This window comes from Rissa tridactyla, chromosome 1, assembly GCF_028500815.1.
Source record: "Rissa tridactyla isolate bRisTri1 chromosome 1, bRisTri1.patW.cur.20221130, whole genome shotgun sequence".
In the NCBI taxonomy this organism is placed as follows: domain Eukaryota; kingdom Metazoa; phylum Chordata; class Aves; order Charadriiformes; family Laridae; genus Rissa; species Rissa tridactyla.
In genome coordinates, this window is record NC_071466.1 from 133,420,951 (window position 1) to 133,442,105 (window position 21,155).

At 54.9% G+C, this 21,155-nt stretch overlaps 2 protein-coding genes across 4 annotated transcripts; both read left to right on the forward strand.

Annotated features, from left to right (window-relative positions):
- The first annotated feature begins 4,522 nt into the window (after nt 1-4,522).
- On the forward strand, nt 4,523-11,488 carry LRRC23 (leucine rich repeat containing 23). Its single transcript, XM_054188253.1, has 7 exons — nt 4,523-4,901; nt 4,979-5,091; nt 5,964-6,217; nt 6,314-6,444; nt 9,907-10,043; nt 10,634-10,853; nt 11,140-11,488. Exons 1-7 carry the CDS (start codon nt 4,788-4,790, stop codon nt 11,176-11,178), a joined length of 1,008 nt encoding a protein of 335 aa, XP_054044228.1. The 5' UTR covers nt 4,523-4,787; the 3' UTR covers nt 11,179-11,488.
- A 267-nt stretch (nt 11,489-11,755) lies between these two features.
- ENO2 (enolase 2) lies at nt 11,756-21,155 on the forward strand. Of its 3 annotated transcripts, none has more exons than XM_054188250.1 (11): nt 11,756-11,851; nt 14,992-15,083; nt 16,038-16,133; nt 17,536-17,605; nt 17,792-17,925; nt 18,617-18,839; nt 19,297-19,494; nt 19,626-19,827; nt 20,039-20,147; nt 20,285-20,343; nt 20,683-21,155. In XM_054188250.1, exons 2-11 carry the CDS (start codon nt 15,018-15,020, stop codon nt 20,750-20,752), a joined length of 1,227 nt encoding a protein of 408 aa, XP_054044225.1. In that variant the 5' UTR covers nt 11,756-11,851; nt 14,992-15,017; the 3' UTR covers nt 20,753-21,155. The 3 variants fall into 3 exon arrangements, with proteins under 3 accessions (XP_054044225.1, XP_054044224.1, XP_054044226.1); XM_054188249.1 differs by lacking the exon at nt 11,756-11,851 and adding an exon at nt 14,502-14,613; XM_054188251.1 differs by lacking the exon at nt 11,756-11,851 and adding an exon at nt 16,427-16,485 and having other exon boundaries at nt 14,999-15,083.

Consider the following 21,155-nt stretch of genomic DNA (forward strand, 5'->3'; position numbering starts at 1 on the left):
TGGTGAGCTGAGCTTTCCAGGCAGGCTTGGTAACGCGCCCATCCCCACTGTCTTTGCCTGCGAGGACAAGCGGAGCAGCTCCCTCTTTATGCAGGGAAGGTGTTTAGGCCGTGTGCTGAGGCCGTGCTCGCTGCCTGCTCTCAGCTGTCTGCTGATGGGTGAGAAAGCGAGACTAGATGCTATTTCCCAGCTGCTGCACCAGCTAGGGGATTTTTAGGTAACGGAAAAAGGAAGTGTCTCAAAAGGAGGAGCTTAGCTGTGGGGCAGTCTGTCCTTGGGAGCCTTTGGGCGCTGCTCTGGTACAGAGCAGACATGGGAAGGAGGGCTCTGCCAATGCACAGCTCAGAGATCCTCTCCCAGTTCATGTCTCTGGTCCACCGTTTTTGTAGCAGTGGCACGTTCATCCCTGATACTCCAGCTGTTGAGTGTGTTGCCCTGCCAGCATCACCCGAGGGGCAGAAGGTGAGGGATCAAGGTCAAAAAATCTTAGGAAGCCCGCTAATGCTGCGGGTCCTGCTCTGCTAATGGTGCTCTTCCCTCTCTGCTGGACTGGACAGGACAGAAGAGCAGGGCATCTCCTTCCTGGCTAGGAGCAGGAGTCTGGCCCCCACCCTGCCCCTTCCTTGGCAGGAGCCTTGTCAGGAGGGACCAGCACTGGGATCCTGGATGGCTGACGGTGTGGTGGGTGCTGGAGCCAGCTGTGGGACAATCCCTGTTAGGGAGCAGAGGGTGGTGGTGGGTCCCAGGCGTGGGAGCCTCTCGTGGTGGAGGAAAAGCCACCAAACAGGGAAGGATGTGCGGTGGCCTAGGAAGGAAGATCCTGACTGCAGCACAGAGCTGGCAGCTGCTGGCAGTCAGTGCGTGCGGAGCGATGTGGCGAGGAGGATGCTTCAGACACGCACGCAAAAAAACACCAAAATCCTGAAAACTCCGTGGTTTCTACAACTGCAAGGGCGTTGGGGTCAGCGTGAGCAGAGCAGCGGTGACTGGGTCGGGACGTGGGCTATGCCGAAGGCTGCTGGGGATGGGTAGGCAGGATCAGCCGTGGTCTGCGACACCCCTGTGGGTTCCCACTGCTGCCCGCAGAGCCCGGGAGAGTGACCTACATAGAGGAAAAAAAAACAAAACAAAACAGATGGGAGCCGACTGTTGATCTTGCTGTTTGGAGGAGAATACAGAGGCACGAAAGCCTTCTTTTAATGAGGAATAAACTCATGGAAAATGATTTCTGCATCAGCAGGAGTGCCAGGTCTTGTTTTTCTTCTTTTTTTTTTTTTTTTTTTTTTTTGTGTCTGCTTTTTGGCAGGACCACAGCTCCGTGGAGCGGAAATGCTGCCAGATCCTCACTGCAAATGGTAGAGGTTGGATCTTAAACAGGTTGCTGTTGGGGAAAAATGCGTCGTGCCAGATGTGACAGCCCCGAGAGAGGCTGCTGCCGCTCCGTGTCCTCAGCCCCAACCCATAGCCAGGCTGAGCTTGTATTCCCCATAGGCACCCACACACGTACACACTGCATATGTACATATATACAGGGAGGGTGTCGTGGTTTTGGTCAGATTGGCCAATCAGAATGACAGATGGCCCTCCCCCGCCCTCTCCAAACAGAGGAGAGGAAGAGATAAGGAGATTTACGAGTTTAGAAAAAGAACCAGAGTACTTTAATGAAAATATTAATAAATAATGAAATATTAAAAAAATTAAAAAGTATACAATGTATAGAAAACCGTATTCAGCTCCCAGGATGACAATCGCATCACCAGCAGGCACAGGGAAAATCCCAGACTGGAGTCAGTGATGGACAGGAGCAGGATTCCAGATCTGGAGTCAGGAATGCTCAGATCAGGGTCAAAAGCAGACGAACAGACAGGGTCCTCCTCAGCTGTTGGCCACTGAAGAAAGAAAAGCTGACGTTTTGATCCCTCAGCTTTTATACTGAGCATGATGCAGATGGGATGGAATACCCCTGTTGGTCAGTTTTGGGTCACCCGCCCTGTCCCCCCCTCCCTACAGGTGTGACCCCTCTACGCTTTTCCGCTTCTGACCCTTTAACGAGGACAGGGCAAATAACGAAGTTAGCTGACCTTGGCTGTTATAGCAATAAGTATAAGCAAGAGCCTCTGTGCGTACCATCCCTTGGTATAATCAGGTCTTATCACTCTGAGGGTGAACAGTTTCTGAACAATATGCTGTTAATTCCAGAGTTTAGGCAGTTAGAAGAGGCCCAGCTAAAAAGTAAAATTACAAAACAGAAAATTGGTTCTGTTCTACCTCAAACCGGGACAGATGGCCACACAGACAACGCATCCGGCCACACAGAGCCCTCGCATGAACACAGCACCAGTAGCCTCATCCCACCCCCTTTTCTGTCTGAACTGGGTGGAGGTGCGCTAGTGAGCATGCATATATACATATATATATATATATATATATACACAAACACACTTATGTACAATGTGGCTCCCTCCAGCAGCTGGGCTCAGGCAGTCTCCCCAGTAGCTGCCCCTCATCCCAGCCTCCCTAGTCCCCCTGGTCCCCCAGTAGCCAGGTCCCCCATGATGCTCTGGCGTTCCAGGTCCCTCAGACTCTTTGTCAGCTGCCGGGACCCCCTGGCCCCCCTGGCAGCCAGCTCCTCCCTTGCATCTTCCCCCAACCCCCCTCTGAGTCCTTAATTTGGGTTCCCAACTGCCATCGTGCTGCTGTTCTCCCCAAGATGGGCCTTTGGTGGGCTGATGGCTCCTGGGATGGGCCTGGGAGCAGCCCAGCAGGGTGCTGTTTGGGCTCCCCCTCCTGCTGTCCTCTCCCCGCGCTCCTCTGTGGCCGTGAGGGTGAGCTTTTGTCACATCACCTCCTTAATGATCAGTATAGTTAGGTTTGGGATCTTTTCTTTTTTATATGTAACATAAATAACTTTTCACTCCTTTAAAGATTTGTGTTTCCTTGTATAATTTCTCTTGTTTCTTGAAAGTTCTCTGGTCATTCAGAGACAGGGCAATTGAGCCATATGTTCCTTCTGTAAGACCACATAAAACATCTGCATAGAGGCACACACAACTCCTACTGGTCCATTCTTCAGCATAAAGGGACGAGGGACGGGAAGAAAAGCGTGTTGTTGCTTTTTTTCCAGCGCTGATTTGCTGAAGGGCTCCTTAAAGCCTTGGAAAGCAAAGGCAAGAGGAGCCGGAGTGCTTTATGTGCAGAAGGGTCTTGGTTGGTTTGGGTTTTTTTTCAGGGGATATAGTGTAAAACCCCGTCATATGCAGGTTAATGACCAGGGAGTGAATTCAGATGGGGCGAGCGTAGCATGGGAGACGAGGTCAGCGGTGGGGAGTCAAGCGGGATGAGGCAGGGGACACGGGCAGCAGCTGAGGGATGCTTTGCAGGAGGGGGTGATGGCCGGCACAGGCACTGGAGGAGCGTGAGGCTCGTGTCTGACAGCTCTGGGTCCAGCTCAGTTTGGACCAGCTTATCTAGCACTGACGTTGCCCAGGGGGGTTGTGATGGAGCAAAGTGCACTGGAGAGAAAGGGTGCAGGGCCTTGGACTTTGGCATTAACTGCGAAACGCTGGTGGCTGTCAGCTCTGAGCAGCATTCCCGGCCGGAAAACACCCAGCTCTGCTCGGCAGACAACGGGGTCACCAAAGCCTGGGAGGCACCGATGGCATCTGCTGGGCACCAGCAGCCTCAGCCCTCCCCAGCCTGGGGCAGGGGGCTGAAGCATCGTCACCCACAGCGGGTCGGGACGCCGTACCCCAAAATCCACTTCCTGGCATCCAGGAGATCACGTCATGGGAGGTTTCATGCAGAGTCCCAGCCTAATTCTGCTCAACACGTTAATTAAACATTTATCAGAGGGAATGTCTTTTCTCAGAGATATTCACCGCCCGAGTGGCCACCACCCTCTGTGCAGCCCAGCCTAACCCCGGCCCCGTTTTGGCCCCAGGGCATGGACAGGACGACCTCCAGTGGTCCCTTCCCACCAAAACGGTCTCTCAGCTCTCTGGATACACTCCTAATGATCGTGGATGTCACCCAGCCAGGAAGGGCCGGGAGGCAGAGTAGGATGACAAAGCGCTTCTGATGAAGGCAAGGCACGCTCTGAGCTTTGCACGTGGAATTGAACATCAAAAAGGACGGGCCACCGCAGCCGGGGCAGCAAACTGACCCAAGCGGTCGGCCGGGAGGAGTATTTACCCGCAGGGTGATGAGAAAGAAGCCGCGGGGAGCTGGGGTGGCCGGCGAGCGGCAAATCACCAGCGCCCGCGCCGCTGCAGGAAACGCAGGGTGAGCTGCGGGACGCGCTAACCGGAACAGGGCCTGTGAAATAGGAGAAGTCGTCCTTTTTTTTTTGGAGGGGGTTTAACTCCGAGCTGACGAGATTTTGGGTTTCGCATTAGCGGAAAAGGCTAACGTGGCAGCAGAAATGTCTGGATTCGGGGAAGGCCGGGGGGGGGGGGGGGGGGAGGAGGAGGAGGAGGAGGAGCGAGGATGCGGCTCGTGAGAGAAGGGGCGTCCCTGGGAACGACCAGAGGAGGAGGCGGCTGAGGCCGAGGGTGCCGGCAGCACCGCGCACAACCGCGCAGCGCCCCGCAAATCCGCGCAGGGCCGCGCAGCGCCGTGGCGGGAAGCAGGAAGCCCCGCCCCCCGGCGCAGGCGCTGTCACTCAGCGCGGTTGCTATGGCAGCGGCGGCGGGCCCCGCCTCCCCCTCAACCTCCCGGTTTCCATGGCAGCGGGGCGGCGCGGCCCGGCGGGAGCGGCCTGAGCCGTGAGGGAAGCGGGGCCTGCGAGGATGGAGGGCGAGGAGCTGGACGGGGAGGAGTACAGCCTTCAGGAGGAGGGGGAGGAAGGAGAGGAGGAGGAGGAGGAGGAGGAGGGGAAGAAGGCGCTGTCGGAGGAAGAAGAGGTGAGGGAGGGGGGGCTCAGCACCCTCTGGCTGCCGTTAGGCCAGCGCTGGCGTCACGCTCTCTCCTTCTCTCCCAGGTGCCGGCCCCCTGTCCCCTGACGGAGGAGGCCCTGAAGGAGGGCCTCTCTCTCCTCTCGAAGACCGGCAACGGCCTGGCCCACGCCTATGTGAAATTTGAAGCCAAATACAAGTGAGTGTGCAACACCTGCCCCGGGAGAAGGCCTCCTCCTCCCTGGGCACTTATGCAGCCACGGAGCAGCTGCATCATAAGGCCACTGGTGACAGACCCTGTGGGGCAGGAGCGTTTCCAGGCCATGTTCTCTGGCTGGCTGGCTTCCAGTCTGTGCTTCAGCGTAGCTTGTCCACCCCCAGCCCTGAGCTGGGGACCGCCTCCACCATAGCTAGACGCACTGGTGGGAACATCAGTGTCCCCCTAGACTGAGGCGAGCCTGACCATTGCTCTGGACTGTGGTTTCCTAGGGGCACCTGAACGGGGTGACCTCCCCACAGTCATTTGGGGGAATATCCATTAAGCATCTCTCCCGTCAACTGCTAACCTTGAAGGCCATGCACTTGTAAGTACAGTGCCACAATGGCCTGGGGACAGTTTGGAGACTCAGCCCGATCTGTACACCCACATAACCCTGGACCTAACTAACAGGCCTCAGTAAGACTGTGTCTTTCAGCAGTCTCATAGGTATCTCATACAGCTTTTTTTCCAACTAGCAAACTCCTTCCACACAGTCCTTGCTGTTGCCACCACCCCACCCACACTTACCCTCTTTTCTGCTCTGGTTCTGCCCTCTCCTGGCAGTTCAATGAGAATAAGTACTCCCTGTGCCAGGAAGGCAGGTTCAATCTTAACATTCAGCCTTATTTACACACTATTCCACCTGTCCCTATCGCCTTTCTCCTTTCCTCCTTCTCTCCAGCAAGGCTTCCTAGGACAGCAGGAAAGTGGGAGGGAGGAAGCCCTCCCTCTAGTAGTGGTGAGGCGCAAACTAAAAGCTGTTAGCAGGGGGAAATATGAGAGATGTTTTATTCACATCCTCCCTCCCACAGGGACTTGACAGACATCAGCCTCCTCGAATCCTTCATTCACCTGCGGTATGTGGATTTGTCAGAGAACAAGCTGCAAGATTTGTCTCCTCTGAGGAGCCTAACCCACCTGCTTTGGCTGAAGGTGGATAGGAATCTGCTTACCAGTGCCTGCATGCAGGAGCTACCCTACCTCCAGATCATCAGCTTTGCTCACAACCGTATCAAGGATATGGAGGGCATTACTCACCCCCGCTTAGCCAACCTCAACCTGAAAGGTGATACAGACCACCTGCCTTCATTCTTTTGCACGTAGGATGCTCTCTTCGGGTGGGATTAACTCTCTCATCGTTTCTTCCTCCTCTGGCACTCAGGAAATAAAATCCAGACAGCGCTGGGCCTGAGTCATGGCCAGTTGTTCAGCCTGCAAATCCTGGAGCTGCGAGAAAACAGGCTAGAAAGCACAGCAGGGCTCAGTCTTCCCAAGCTCAAGAACCTCTACCTGGTAAGGGATCAGCCAGCTAGGGGAGTGGGACAGAGCTGCTGCAGAGCCTGGCGCTTCCAGTCAGTGGGCAGAGGGGAGGAGGCCGTCCCCTTCAGAGCAGTGTTCAGTTCAATCTTCTCAGCCTGAGAAAGGCACAGATTTCAGAGACCTAAAGAGACAAAATCACTTCTTTGGGGTAGCTCCTTCTATGCTGTCTGCCCAGATAGCGCGAAGGGAGTAGAATCGTAGAATGATTTGGGTTGGAAGGCACCTTAAAGATCATCTAGTTCCAGCCCCCCCTGCCATGGGCAGGGACACCTCCCACTAGACCTGGTTGCTCAAAGCCTCATCCAACCTGGCCTTGAACATTTCCAGGGAAGGGGCACCCACAGCTTCTCTGGGCAACCTGTTCCAGTGCCTCATCACCCTCATAGTGAAAAATTTCTTCCTGATATCTAATCTAAATCTACCCTCTTCCAGTTTGAAGCCACTACCCCTCGTCCTATTGCTGTATGCCCTTGTAAAAAGTCCCTCTCCAGCTTTCTTGTAAGCCCCTTTTAGGTACTGGAAGGCTGCTGTAAGATTTCCCTGGAGCCTTCTCTTCTCCAGGCTGAACAACCCCAACTCTCTCAGCCTGTCCTCATAGGAGTAAGTAGCCACTGACCAGTAATTCTTCTGCAGAGAGTGGAGGAGCTGGCAATGTTCAGTGTTCTTCCCTCACAGCATCCTACTGGAGAGTGGTATTCCCTTTTGGCAGTGTTAAGCAAGCTTGTATTCTCTGTGTCCTGGGACCCACGGTGGTCAGTGGGGAAGGCAACAGGTTTGCTCTGGGTGACAGGGGGAGGTGATGCCTCCTTCTCCTCTCTGATGGGCCTAATCAAATACTGGTTTAAAAACAGCACAATTATATGATTCACACCTTCAGCTGCCAAAAAAGAAACCAATTGAATATCGAAGTGAAACTAAGATAGGAGAACCAATTTCCTAATACCAAAAATAATTGCTTCAAGGAACATTTACTCCTAGAGATGCAAGTGAAGAAAATATGTATGGCTTAGTTCCATGCAACGCACAGTGCTACAGCTTGCGAAGACTGGATAGGTGTCCTGAGTCACTAGCTCTTAAAAAGCAATTAAAGATGATAAAGGCTTTGAAAAGCTATATGGTTTCTTTTCATCGAGGCTCCCTGGCAGAAAACACTGAGGAGATTGCTTGTTGAGATTGTCTGCTATTTTCTGGTAGAAAACAGATTTTAGGGTGAGAGGTGCTGAAAGAAGTGACGAAGTGGATAAGTCACTCAATACAATACAGAATTTCAAACTAAAACCAGTGACTTTAGTGAATGATTACAGAAGAGCAAGCACTGCATTTGCGTTTAAAGAAGGTTCCTGGCATGACTGAGGAATTTCTGAGCTGCACATATGAAGTGGGCAAATTGCACGACGTGATTATTAAAACTGGAACTGACTCATTTCTCAGGAATCTTTGGGGCTTGAATTTGTCTCCCATGTCTGCCCGCTCACTAAATCATCTCTCCCAGTACTGCTTTGCTTTCTGTGTAAAGATTTTGGTATTACTTGAGCCATGGGTAGATGAAGCCGATGCCCTCAAGGACAGGGTTCAAGACAAAGGGCTAAATTGAAAGGACCTGAACTAAATTTGGTTAATGTATGACATAGTTGCAGACGAAATTTAGCATTAAAAAAGTTATACCAACTAGCAGGAAGACTATGAGCTGGCTCCGTACCACGTGGCACTTGTATCAGTTTGAGGATCACTGCTGTCAGTAGGGCTGTGTTGGTTCCTGGTCATTGTGCAGCAGTGGTGCCGAAGACTAGCTAGAGCAAGGTCAGGTATGCAGGAAGGGGTGAGGGAATTGTGAGGAGCATAGTTATAGTAGCTGTCCATAAGAAATGGTGGCATCACGTCTACGTGAAGGTATCTAAGGTAGGGTGATGATGTGAGCATTTAATTAAAACAGTCATGTGGAATGTTCTTTGATTTAGGGGAAAAAAAACAACCCTGAAAAAAATCCATTCTGTATTTGTCCTGTTAGTGCTTGCAGCTGTTAAAACTGTTCACACTGAAGTAATGAAGAAAGTGAGAGTGATGGGAGGTTACTATTCATTTTACAGACCAGTGGCCTGTGAGCTCCCCACCCTATTTCCCACACCAGCTCCTGATTTCCTCTGAGGTACTACTCCTTCCTGGTTGTTAAAACTGTTTGCACGGTTTTCGCTACATCTCCGACTTTCCTTTTTTTGTCCTTGTGTTACCCTCTTTACTTGGCCCAGCTGGTCCAGACTCTTCCTTGTCCAGTTTCCATGAGAGTCCACCTTTTCTACAAAACGTCCTTTTCCTCTTACCCCACCAGTTCAGCCTGTGCCCCTTTCATTAGTCTCAGGCGTTGGCCACATCACTGCCTGAGTTCCACCAAGGAAAAGAGAGCACAACGGTAGCTCTCTCCCCATTTCCCGTGCAGGTATCTGCACCCTTAGAGACTGCAGCCCAGAGCCACGATCCCAAGTGGAGCCCTGCGCAGCTCCGGGCTGGAGAACGTGGCGTGGAGGTTGTAGTTACCAGGGATGTTCCAAACTCGGCTGCAGAAGGCGATGAGCGGCCTGACCTCTCCTTGGTGCGGGCACTGCGCTGAGCCTGGCCTTGGGCAGGAGACCTCTAGTGGTCTTTTGCAGCCGAAATCCTGCTGTGAAACTATGGCTGAAATTCAGGACTTCGTTTTTCCCCATCTAATAACTCACATCAGAGTGAAGGGAATGAAATTCAGTGATGGGGAATTTTGAACTGATAGGACACATTCTTCCTGCTGTACAATTGTCAGGTTTGTTGCGAGAAGGTGCACCTATGGATGGAAAACAGCAATTATATCTGGAAAAGCTTAAAATTAAACCAGCCAACAAGCCCCACGCCCCCCGGCAACCTCTCTTAGGAGCACACAGCCTGCGTCTGCTCCTAGAGGAGTAAAAGAGGAGAGTAGTAGATTTCCCCCACAACAGAAGCTGCGGACAGTGGAAGATGCCTGGACTTACATGGACTACGTGACTAAGAGGGGCTGGTTATTCATCCTTTAAATACACTTGTTTCAGGCTCAGGCCCCCGCTTTCCCCTCCACACTGTCGCTCTCTGAGGCCTTAGGGACTCAGATTCGGCACTGCCATGGAAGGGGGTGCTGTGCTGGCAGCTGAGTATTCATCTGGGGTGGTTTTGTCCCAGTCACCAAGTGATGCTACTTTGGTCCTTCAATCTGAAGTTTTTGGTGCAGCAAACTTTTGGTCCCTGAATCTGAATACTTAGAACCCATTTGGCCAAGCCGATGAGCAACCTGATCTAGCTTCAGAGAAGGCTGCGTTATGAGTGGTAGGGAGTCTGAAGGGTAGAAAGAGCTTTAAAGGCCAGAAATAACTGCTGTTCCCTCTCTTGTGCGTCCCCTTTTCCCTTCTGTCTTCCTGCCTCCCTGGTGCTCAGGCCCAGAATGCCATTCGGAGCCTTGAAGGCCTTGAGGGGCTAGGACAGCTGACAACTCTGCACCTGCGTGACAACCAGCTTGAGACCCTGGATGGATTCTGTAGTAGCATGAAGTGCCTGCAGTACCTCAATCTACGGTGGGTCCTCCTTGCTCTGTGTTGGGACCAGAGACCCCTTCATCAGGCTGTACTCACATTTAGATCTTTAGGATTTTTCTGGTTTCTTTGGAAGTTGAAGACCCGATGGGGATGTGTTGATCTTTATCATTCTTAACTGGTGTTCAGCAGTCAGCTGTCTAAGAGTATAACAGCCAGCGTCTTTGCTGGGCTTCTCAGAAAAGATCTGCTCCTCCAGTTACTCTCACATCCCACCTCATACTTTTTATTCCTTGCCATAACTCCTTTGGATCCCTCTAAGTGTGTTCTCTGTGTCCTGGACGTGACTGCAAGTGCCCTTTACTTCTCAGCATTTGCCATACAGGGTGATGGCGATATCACACAATACTGTTTTGAGGACAGAGAAATCCAGAGGACATGTTCTTTTTGTCCCTTAGTCTGGGGAGCTGCAGGCAGCTCTGGACCTTAGATCACAGGTCTGCGGTCTAAGGTCTACGGTCTATCACGCTGCTACATTTTGCTTTGTCTGTCTTGTCAGCTTACTGTTCCAAAACGACCTCACTACTTGCATGTGTCACTTTCCCCTGCGCTCTGTCCTTCCTCTTCTTCAGGAGCAATGGGATCAGTAGCCTTCAGGAGGTGGCAAAACTGCAGGTCCTCCCCATGCTGCAGGCACTGGTGCTGTTGGACAATCCGTGCTCTGATGAACCCAATTACCGGCTGGAGGTCCTGGTCCTGCTGCCACACCTGCAACGCCTCGACAAGGAATTAGTTGAGCAAGATGAGCGGGCAGAGGCAAATGAAATCCGTCAGAAAAGGCAGGAAGAAAAGGTGAGAACAGCACGGCATAGGGAGAAGAAGGAAGTGAAGGGAAAGAGAGAGGATCAAACATGCTGACCAAGCCTCTCCTCCTCTAGATTACATGAGGAGAAGGCTAAGGGAGGTCAGTCCCAAGGGCAGAGGAGCCTGCAAGAGAGGCCAGGCCTCGCAACCTGATTGGGATGGCCAGCATCGCAACCCTACTGCCATTCCCAACCCCACCAGCAGAATTCAGCGGTGAAAGGGGAAAAGAAGCCAGGCATGGAGTCATTTAACTTCTCCCTCTTTCCTTCTTCAGGAAACAGTAGGATTTCTCCAGGCTGATGCAACTGAGTGACCGCCGGTTTTAATACCTGTTCCCAGAACCAGTCAGGATTTGGAGATGCCTGCCTTCCCTCACAAGTGCAGCTGGAGAAGTGAGAACTGCAGGTATCGGAGCTACCTTCACCTCATTTTACCCCTGGAGAAAAGAGGAGGGCTACCCACCCTGGTCCTGGAAGTTGCCCTGAGGTACTGCAGTGTTTTTGCAGTCACTGCACTCATACGCTCTATTCTCAGTAGGCCCAAGAGGGAAAAGGGGAAAGGGGAGAGTTACAGGTTCTGCGGTTCGATTTATGGCTCCCCAAAACCCTACAAGAATTTCTGATTTGAATAAAAATAATTAATGAGCCTGGAGTGAGTGGAATTGTTTATCCTGCACACCCACTCCTATTCCCTGGCTCTCTCAACCCTCGTCTGTGTACGTCTATCCCCTGTCTGCCTCTCTCTCCTTCTCTCTCCATCCTCTACGTGCTGTTTGCAAAGCTTTGCTAAATCCTGACTCATCGCAGCTCTGGGTCACATGCTGCTGTCCCGGCCCTATCAGGGGCGTCTCCATCCTGCTGCTGCCGCCGCCGTTGGCTTAGAGGACACATCATCTCCCCTTGAGGTCCTGCATCCTTCCTCAGCTTCGTCCTCTCTCCTTCCTACCAGCACTTTCTCAATCTCTCGTTCACCCCTGCCCTAGGAAGGTAAGTCTCTCCCCACGGCCAGCACACCACCACCCCCCCCCCTCCCCGCATGCATGTTTCTGCTCCCCACCCTGTGCCCTCCAAACCCCACACGCACTTTGGGGTCCCCGCGGAGAAGGACCACGGTGAGCGGCATTAAAAACTAAACTCCCCTCGCTTCCTCCCCCTGCTCCTCCCACCTCTTTCTCCTGACATTCTCACCCCCCCCCCGCCGCCTCTCCCCGACTTCTCACTTTTCTTTCGTATTTTAATTTCAGGTACTCCCTCCTTCCCTACCCCCCCGGCAAGCATCATGTCAGATGTGAATCTAGGGAATTGCAGGAGGGGGGCAACCCACAAGGATAGGTGGTGCTCCCCAAGGGCATTGCCGGGAGCTGCTGCGGGATGGAGCTTTACGTGGCCGGGGGGGGGGGTGGGGGGGTGGGTAGCGGGAAGGAAGGAAAGCTCAGTTTGGGCACTGCTGGGGAAAGGACTCAACCCCAGTGCAGAGTGCCCCCCCTCCCCAAGTCTCCCGAGGTGTTGACATAAACACGGGCGCTCAGCCGGGTCCCAGGGAGAGGGAGGGAGGAGAAGGGGATGTTTTCTTATCTGCCACACACGGGGCGGAGGGGGGGGGCAGCAGGGAGAGGAGGTGACAGTCAAGCGAGCAATAGCTGCATCAGCCACGACACTGCAGCAGTGCGGGCTTCCTGGGAGCAGTGCCCAGCCCGGGGGAATCGCAGCAGCACGGGGGGCCGGTGGCGGTGGCTCGGAGGGCAAAGGTGTTCTCCACGCTGGCCTGCCCGGCGGGGAGGGGGAATCTCTGCGGCGCGAACTCCAGTGAGACGATGCCCTGGCGACACGCAGTGCCACGAAGCAGTGCCCACGGGAAGGCACTGCAGCAGTGACAGTCTCCCCAGGTGCCCTGCCCAGCCTCCAGCCTGGCTCCTCTCTCTTCTTCGCTGTGGTCTATGGGCTGCCGGCTATGGCTCCATCCCAATCCCTTATCCCGGCTTATCCGCCTCTGACCTCCTTTCAGGACAGTGCAGCTGATGCCAGGGATTTCAGGGTGGTTCTTTGCGCCATTCAAAGGAGGGCAAACGCGGGGAGACATGGGGCAGCAACACAAGTGGAGAAAAGGGTGCGAAGGACTAGAGAGGAGAAGAGGCCAAGCGAGTGATGGGGTGGGACATGCACAGCTGGATTCGGGCTTGTCACTGGGCTTCCTCGCAGACGGCCCCAACCAGGGGCAGGTGGACGTGGGCAGAGGGATGTGACCGTGGGCAACACGACCACATTAAGCAGAGAGGCACCGCAGCCGGCACGGCGTCTTGCTGTCAAAGATCACATTAATGGGGTCCTGTTCCTCTCTCCCCTGTGGAGGCTGCTCAGGCATGGCCAGGGCACTGCTGCAAAGAAAGATCGCAGCCGTGCGGGCACGGCTCTGGAGGAAGCTCCCGCAGTGTGTGCCAGATGGCGTGAGGAGCCCTGCCAGAGCGGCTGATGGGGGATCCCAGCCCAGATGGACATGGTGGAGGGCCCTGCGCAGGCTCCAGAGAGCCCCGGTGTTGCGGACTGAAACACCCCAGTACGGGAAGCTCTTGCCGAAAACTTCAGAGCAGCGCCACCTCCTCACGCTTCTGCCATTTCCACCCACCCGAGGCAACGGGGTCCAGAGCTGACCCCGGCTTCCCCCAGCCTGCTTCTTAGCTCCCCTCTGTGCCGTGATGTGCTTTTGCAGCATCCCACACCCCACCCCCCCCCCCCCCCGCACGCAACCCCCGTGCTGAGCCCCTGTGGTGGCCGTACCTCTGCAAGGTGCCACCATGGCCTGGTTCTGGCTGGGGCCCAGCCTCTGCGCCGAGTTCTGCGTGTGGGGTTGAGGGGATGAATCATCCGTGGCAGCCAGGGGAGGAAAAGCTGCCGGGGGCGTGGGGGTGACACACATCTCCCTGCTGCTCCCTCTCTTTGGGGGGACGCAGCTCCCCGGCATCGCACGGCCCCGCGGCCGGGGGGAATAAGAAGGTGGGATGGGGCGGGGGGGACATGTTGTTTTGGACCCCATAGGGAGCAAACTTCATGTCTTTCAAGCAGCCGCCCTCAACCCCCAGCCTGTTTTCCACTTCAGGTTTAACCAAAACGCCAGGTTTCCTCACCCGACAAGAGACGCCCCCCGGCCTCATCCGCTTCCCCGTCTCAGGGGCAGGCGCGGGTCCCCCCTCCCTTCAGAGCCCTCTCTCCCACGGCCGAGGCACCGCGGCCTTCAGCAAGATGGCTCCCCTGGGCTGCCGGCCTCCGCCACGCTCCCGTCGCCTCAGCACAGCCTGACGCTGCAGGGTGACAGGGGAGAGGGGAAGGCTGAGACAGGCTCTCGGATGGGGGGACGCGGCGGCTGGGGGTCTGTGAGACCCGGGCTGGGGCAGCCCCCCCCGCCATGGGCCAGAGAGGGGCTGAGGGTCCCGGAAGGCCGGCCACCCCCCTGCCTTGCCCGGCTCTGCCCCAGGCAGCCACTGCGCCGGGCTGGCTCCCTGCCCGCCGCGCAGGGACACGGCGGCCGCTCGCTGTCTGGCCCTGGCGGGGACCGTCCTTGCCTCCCGGCAAGGGGAAAGGGGACGCCGGGAGCCTGTGCCTCGTCCTTGGCGCCGGAGCCGGGGGCACCTCCTGGCTGCGCCAGCTGCAGCACTCGGCCATGGTGCAGGCAGAGAGGGAGAGAGCTCCCAGTTTGTCATCTGCAGCAAAGGGACAGGATAAATTCAAATGGATAACCAGTTCCTGGACAAAATGTGGGTGCATTCCTACCATCTGGGATTTAATAGCAATTTCTAAATTTTCTTGAGCCAATAGTTTTAGCTCCAGCTCCAAAGGACGCTATTCCTTGAGCTCCCTTCTCTCTGTCGGTGTCTTGTGTAGATATTAGAAAGGTGAACACCGCATCCTGGGGCCTCTCAGAGCTGAAAATCTCTCCTCTCCTCTCCTCTCCTCTCCTCTCCTCTCCTCTCCTCTCCTCTCCTCTCCTCTCCTCTCCTCTCCTCTCCTCTCCTCTCCTCTCCTCTCCTCTCCTCTCCTCTCCTCTCCTCTCCTCTCCTCCCCTCCCCTCCCCTCCCTCTCCCTCTCCCTCTCCCTCTCCCTCTCCCTCTCCCTCTCCCTCTCCCTCTCCACAGACTCACCATGGCAGTCGAGAGGATCCATGCCCGCGAGATCCTGGACTCCCGTGGGAACCCCACCGTTGAGGTGGACCTGTACACGCACAAAGGTACGGGGGTGACAAGAAGAGATGGAAGGGAAGTCCTACCCACCCCGGCGGAGCTGGTGCTGCACGGCAGCCTGGCACGCTCCGCCGAGAGCACGGAGGGTCTTCTCAGGTGAACCCCCGGTGGACAGCAAGCTGGGGGAACAGGCAGAGACCAAAACTCTGCTTGTGCGTGAGCCACAAGCTCAGCGACTCCACGCATGTGCTGGGCAAATCACGACGAGACAGCTGGCTGCCATGTGTGTGACTTGAGCCATGTGTCTGCTAGTAGCAGGGACGGAAGGTTTCATTAACATAAATATATTTACCTTCTCGCATCCCTGCGATGCCCTGCTGCAGCTATGCTTTTAGTCCTGGGACACAATACAAGTTTGGAAACACATCCATGGTCATGCATGTGAGGCAGGGGAAGGTTTGTCCCCGAGATCGCTGTGCCGGCATGTACATCCACACGTGCCTCAACTGGAAGAGCTGCATCTGAGCTGGGCCCAAAGCGGGGTGGGATGAGGAATGAGGAGCAGTGAGGGGCCAGAGCAGGCATACGACCAATCTTTTCCTTCTTCACGGAGGCAGAAACCCAGCCCCAGTCTGAGGGGGAGGAAGCCCCTGGAGGCTGTGGGTCAGGCTGCCTCTGGAACCAGGAGGAGGGCTGAGGAGCCAGACTTCCACCCATCATCTGTAGTTCTGGGATCAGTGGGGACCTCTGGGTGCCTGAAATCCAGGTTTCTCAGTCTGGAAGCCCTGGGTACATTTATTTCGTGCCACCCTGGTGCTCCACCTCCAAGAGGTGCTCTACCTCTGCGAAGACCTGCCACAAGCAGCCAGCCAGCGGGGCCATCCATTTGCACAAGTGGTTGCCACATCGTGTCCCACGAAGGCAGGACAGAAGCGGGTACATGAGGGTTTTCTCTGTTTCCCCCTCTGCTCGTCTCACACTCATGTTTTGCTGTTTCCCAGGCATGTTTCGAGCAGCGGTCCCCAGCGGCGCGTCCACTGGTATCTATGAAGCGCTGGAGCTGCGAGACAACGACAAGTCGCGTTTCCTTGGGAAAGGTGGGGAGATGCCTGCTCCGCACCCTGTCCCCGGGGCTGCCTATGCGTGGGGCTCCGCTGGAGGGTACCGCTCATCCACTGGTGTGATGTGGATGTGTCCCACTGCCCTCAGGGAGACCACGGAGGCACAGACCTAGTGTAAAGTGAAAGATCGGGCCTCCATCTTCCCTTGCTGTCTCCCTCTCAGTCTGTCTATCAGTCCTCTCCCTCCCTCTTTCCACTCTCCTCTTTGCCTCACTCTCTCTTTCTCTCTCTCTCTCTCTCTCTCTTTCTCTGTCTCTTCCCTTCTTTAGGGGTCCTGCAGGCCGTGGATCATATCAACAGCACTGTCGCCCCAGCTCTCGTGGGCTCTGTAAGGATTTCTCTTTGTTCTCCCTTGTCCAACGCTTACTCTGGTCCGTCTCTGTCCCCCGATCTCTGTTTCTGCCTCTCTTCATCTCACTGGGTTAACAGCCATAGTGATGCTCTCTGTGAACCTTGGGCACGCCCCTCCTGCCCTCCATGCCTGTACGTGTCCACAGCGATCTTTTCTCTGGGCGGAAAGGATTTAACGCTACCTGGTCCACCGCAGCACCTGTACCACCTAGCTAGTCCCCTCGATGCTTCCTGTAGAGCGCTCTCCCTCTTTCAGCTGTGCTCCTCCTCAAGCACTGAACCTCATCCACATGCCTGTGGCCTCACGCCCGTTCGTCCCACCCAGCACTCGTGGTGTGGTGAGCAATGACCGTACCGTGCAAGGTCTGGCAGCTCCCCCAGCACAACCTTGCGGAGCGGTGGTGTCACTGTCACAGCTTCAACCCGTTCACACCTGAAGACCTGGAGCCTGCTCTGACGAGAGCTGAGCTGAAGCCACATGTTGCAGCCCGTGCAGCCTGTGGTGGGGTCTGGCTGAGAGCCCAGCTCTCTCCACCCCTGAAAAACACCTGGCCTGGTGAAGGGCTGCCTGTGTTGGGTCTAATCCTGCTCTCCACCTTGCTCCTGGGGATGGCTCTATGCAGTCTACATTCGCTTGCTTGGGGTTGAGCATGTACTGTTGTTCTGCCTAGCTTCTGTGTGGCCACAGCACCACAAAGCTCCTTGGAAGATGCCAAAAGGCTGGGTAAATCCCCAAGGGAGTCCTGTATCCCCAGCAATGCGTGGCCTTGCCTGGGCTGCAGCTGATCCCCTCTCCAGCGTGGGTACATCTACACTGCACCGCAGCAACGTCATCGTGGTTACCTAACTTGACTAAGGCACTAATTTCCAAGGCACTAACTCCCAGAGCTTTGTGTGTATATGTTCCCCCATGAGCTAAAAAGGTCCCTGTAACCCCCAGCTTCTCCATCAGCGCCTCCTTTCTCGCACGCCGGAGCCAACAGCTCTTACCAGCCTCCCCCCCTGAGGAGCTGTTTCTTTCTTGCAGGGCCTCTCTGTTGTGGATCAAGAGAAGATAGACAATCTGATGCTTGAGATGGACGGCACAGAGAACAAATGTAATTCATTCTTCTTTTTTTTTTTTTTTTTTTGCCCTGGGAAGTAAAGAGCATGGGAGGCTGCAGGGCTAGAGAGTAGGGGGGCACTGTCAGAGCTGTGGTGAGCCCAAGGCTGGGCTTGCAAGGGTTACCCGCCGGAGAGAAGGTTGTTGCCTGAGAAGCCTAATTCCTTGGTTTTGCCCACAGCCAAGTTTGGTGCCAATGCTATCCTGGGAGTTTCGCTGGCCGTGTGCAAGGCGGGAGCTGCAGAGAAGGACGTCCCCCTGTACCGGCACATTGCTGACCTGGCTGGCAACTCCGATCTCATCCTTCCTGTGCCTGTAAGACTCCTTTGTCCTTGACATCCACCTTCATAAATTCCAAACGAAACTTCAAAGGGTGTGTTGGGAGGTAGAGAAGGAAGGGATATAGGACTGAAACATCACCTGAGTGCACTGTACTTGTCAAGGAAGCAAACCAAGGCATGAGATTTGTCAGGTTTCAACACAGAAAAGAGGGGCCTGAGGAGGATATGGCAGAGGTTGTGGTGGGGATTGGTGAGGATCTCCCTCTTGGCACAAGAACCAGAGGGCATCATGTGAACCCTCTGGGGCATGGTTCAGAACAAGGGCATATGGGCCTTCACACCAGGGGTAGCTGCCCTGTGAAACTCCTTCACAAAGGGTATTGTGGATGCTAAAATTTTCTCAGCGTCAAGGAGAAAGGTCCTGGAAGAGAGATTGATGTAGCATTGCTGACAAATGCATACAGATAAACACAGCACAGATAAACACATATAGCTCGGGAGATCTCTGAGAGGGAAACAGGTGGGAAAGTCTTCGCCAACCATTTGTGTTGAGCCACTATTGGAACGAAGACCCTGGGCTTATGTGCCGTTGGCCTTTGTAGTTGATGTGTTACGTTACCCTGTGGGATGTGGCATGAATGGGCATGGTGACTCACCTGAGAGCCTCCTCTAGGTGGTGCGAAGACTGGTTCCTTCAGCTCTGATTCTCTTATGGACTCTTCCAGGCTTTCAACGTGATCAATGGGGGTTCCCACGCCGGCAACAAACTGGCCATGCAGGAGTTCATGATCCTGCCTGTGGGAGCTGAAAGCTTCCGTGATGCCATGCGCATCGGGGCTGAAGTCTATCACAACCTCAAGAGTGTCATCAAGGAGAAGTATGGCAAAGATGCTACCAACGTGGGTGATGAGGGAGGCTTCGCCCCCAACATCCTGGAAAACAGTGAAGGTGAGAGCCCTGCAGAGACGGGGTGCCCCAGCCTGCAGTGCTGTGGCTTCCTACACCCAGATCACAGCATTCCCCAAAGACCGATTCAAAATATGATGCATCGGTGTCATTGACCTCCTGTGTTAGGGAATGGTTTCTAAGCTCCTTCTCCTTGGGGTGCCCCTGATCTGTCACTGCCTTTCCATACAAACCTTTCATATACGTGCAGACTTTTCCAAGGCCTTCCCCCAACTTGTCACTGAGCCGTAGATTGTATTCTAATTCCTCCTCATACTTTTGGATATGGCCTCGACAGGCCCTTGTCACGTTTCTGTTGCATTCTGTGCTCCCTTCTATCTCTCCCATCGCACCATTAGACTCTCAGTGGCTCTCAGGACCCTCCCAGGGGAGGTTGCCACTGAAAGTCAGAGCTCCCTGCTCGGGCTGACTCTCATGACTGCAACTTTCCTCCTCCCAGCTCTGGAGCTCCTCAAGGAAGCTATTGACAAGGCGGGATACACAGACAAGATTGTCATCGGCATGGATGTGGCAGCCTCCGAGTTCTACCGCGATGGCAAATATGACCTGGACTTCAAGTCCCCAGATGACCCAAGCCGCTACATTTCTGCGGACGAGCTGGGCGACCTCTACCAAAGCTTTGTACGTGATTATCCAGGTGAGCTGCTTTGCTCGGCAGTAGGGAATCAGCACTGGTGTTGCATACTTAACAGGAACATCTCCTCTCTTGTGTTTTTGGGGTGGGAAGGGAGGCAGCTTTCGCTCATGTCTCTTCTGTTGTCCCTTCAGTGGTCTCCATCGAGGATCCCTTTGACCAAGATGACTGGGAGGCCTGGTCCAAGTTCACGGCCAATGTGGGGATTCAGATAGTGGGAGACGACCTGACAGTGACAAACCCCAAGCGCATCGAGCGAGCTGTTGAAGAGAAGGCCTGCAACTGCCTCCTGCTCAAAGTCAACCAGATTGGATCTGTCACGGAGGCCATCCAAGCGTAAGTCCAGCCCACTGCCCTTGTTGTCCTGTGAAAGGGTCGGTAACAAACCACAGCAGGGTGTCCCGCTATCCATTGGATATCCATTGATTTTTGTCTCTACCAGAGTGCACGATGCTGAGGGTGGGAGCAGAGGGTGCCTGGATGTCACCCTGTGCGGGTGGTGGTTATAGGAGTGGGAGCTAACGACTGCCTTTCTCACTTCTTGCAGCTGCAAGTTGGCCCAGGAGAACGGCTGGGGTGTGATGGTGAGCCACCGATCTGGGGAGACCGAAGACACCTTCATTGCTGATCTGGTTGTAGGACTGTGCACCGGGCAGGTAAGTGAGACCCAGGCCATGCACAGGCCTGGAAGAAAGCAAAAAGGTGTGAAGACAGAATGCCCCGCCCCACCACAGGAAACTGGTGCAAGTCATAACAGTGTCTTACAGTGTTTGTTTTGGGGAATGCTTTACAGATAAAGACGGGTGCTCCCTGCAGGTCTGAACGCCTGGCTAAATACAACCAGCTCATGAGGTAAGGGGCTCCGGGGACGGGAACGCAGAAGAGAAACGGGGGGAGTGACTAACTGGGGTGTGAGAAGCTGAAAGCCCAAAGGTAGATGGGGCTTGTGGGGGGGACTGTTATGAAGATGAGGGGCAGAGATGACAGTAGGATCCCGGGGAGATCTCTGGAGCAGACTCCCTCCCTCCTCCGTGGCGTGAGGGTGCAGCCCCGCAAGCGCAGCAGCTGGCAGGAGCTGAGCTCCTCTGGCCCCTGTCAGCTCCTCGGCCGATGCGCTGCTTCTCCAGCGCCCTGGTGCCTCCGACGCTCCCTCACAGCAAGGGCCTGACACGTGCTGTCTCTTTCCTGCAGGATTGAGGAAGAGCTTGGCGATGAAGCACGCTTTGCTGGACACAACTTCCGCAACCCAAGTGTTCTTTGAACATTGTTCCCAGGGCACAGCTACCCTGCTGCTCTTTTCCCACCTCACAGACTCTGAAGCCCCCTTCCCTCCACTGCTCCCTTTTTTGCTCTTTCTCCCCCCTCCGCCACCCGGTTCCCTCTCACCTCAAACCCCCTCGAGTTCAGGTGTCCCCGGCTAGTTGTACCCAGGTGAAGGATGAGAGAGCGGCCTACACCCTGTCCCTTGCTTTGGGGTCGTAAGCATTTCTGGATCTAGGCATCGTGTGTCTTTTGGTTTGTTTGGTTTTGTTTGGTTTTTTTGTGTGCAGGGCCGCGTCTGAGCCACTCTGTTCACGTGTTAGACGGCGGGAGCATGCTGCTCGGTGTGTTCCCCTCGTACGCCGAAGCATGTGCGGTGAACATATGTGCGTGGGCTGGTGTGT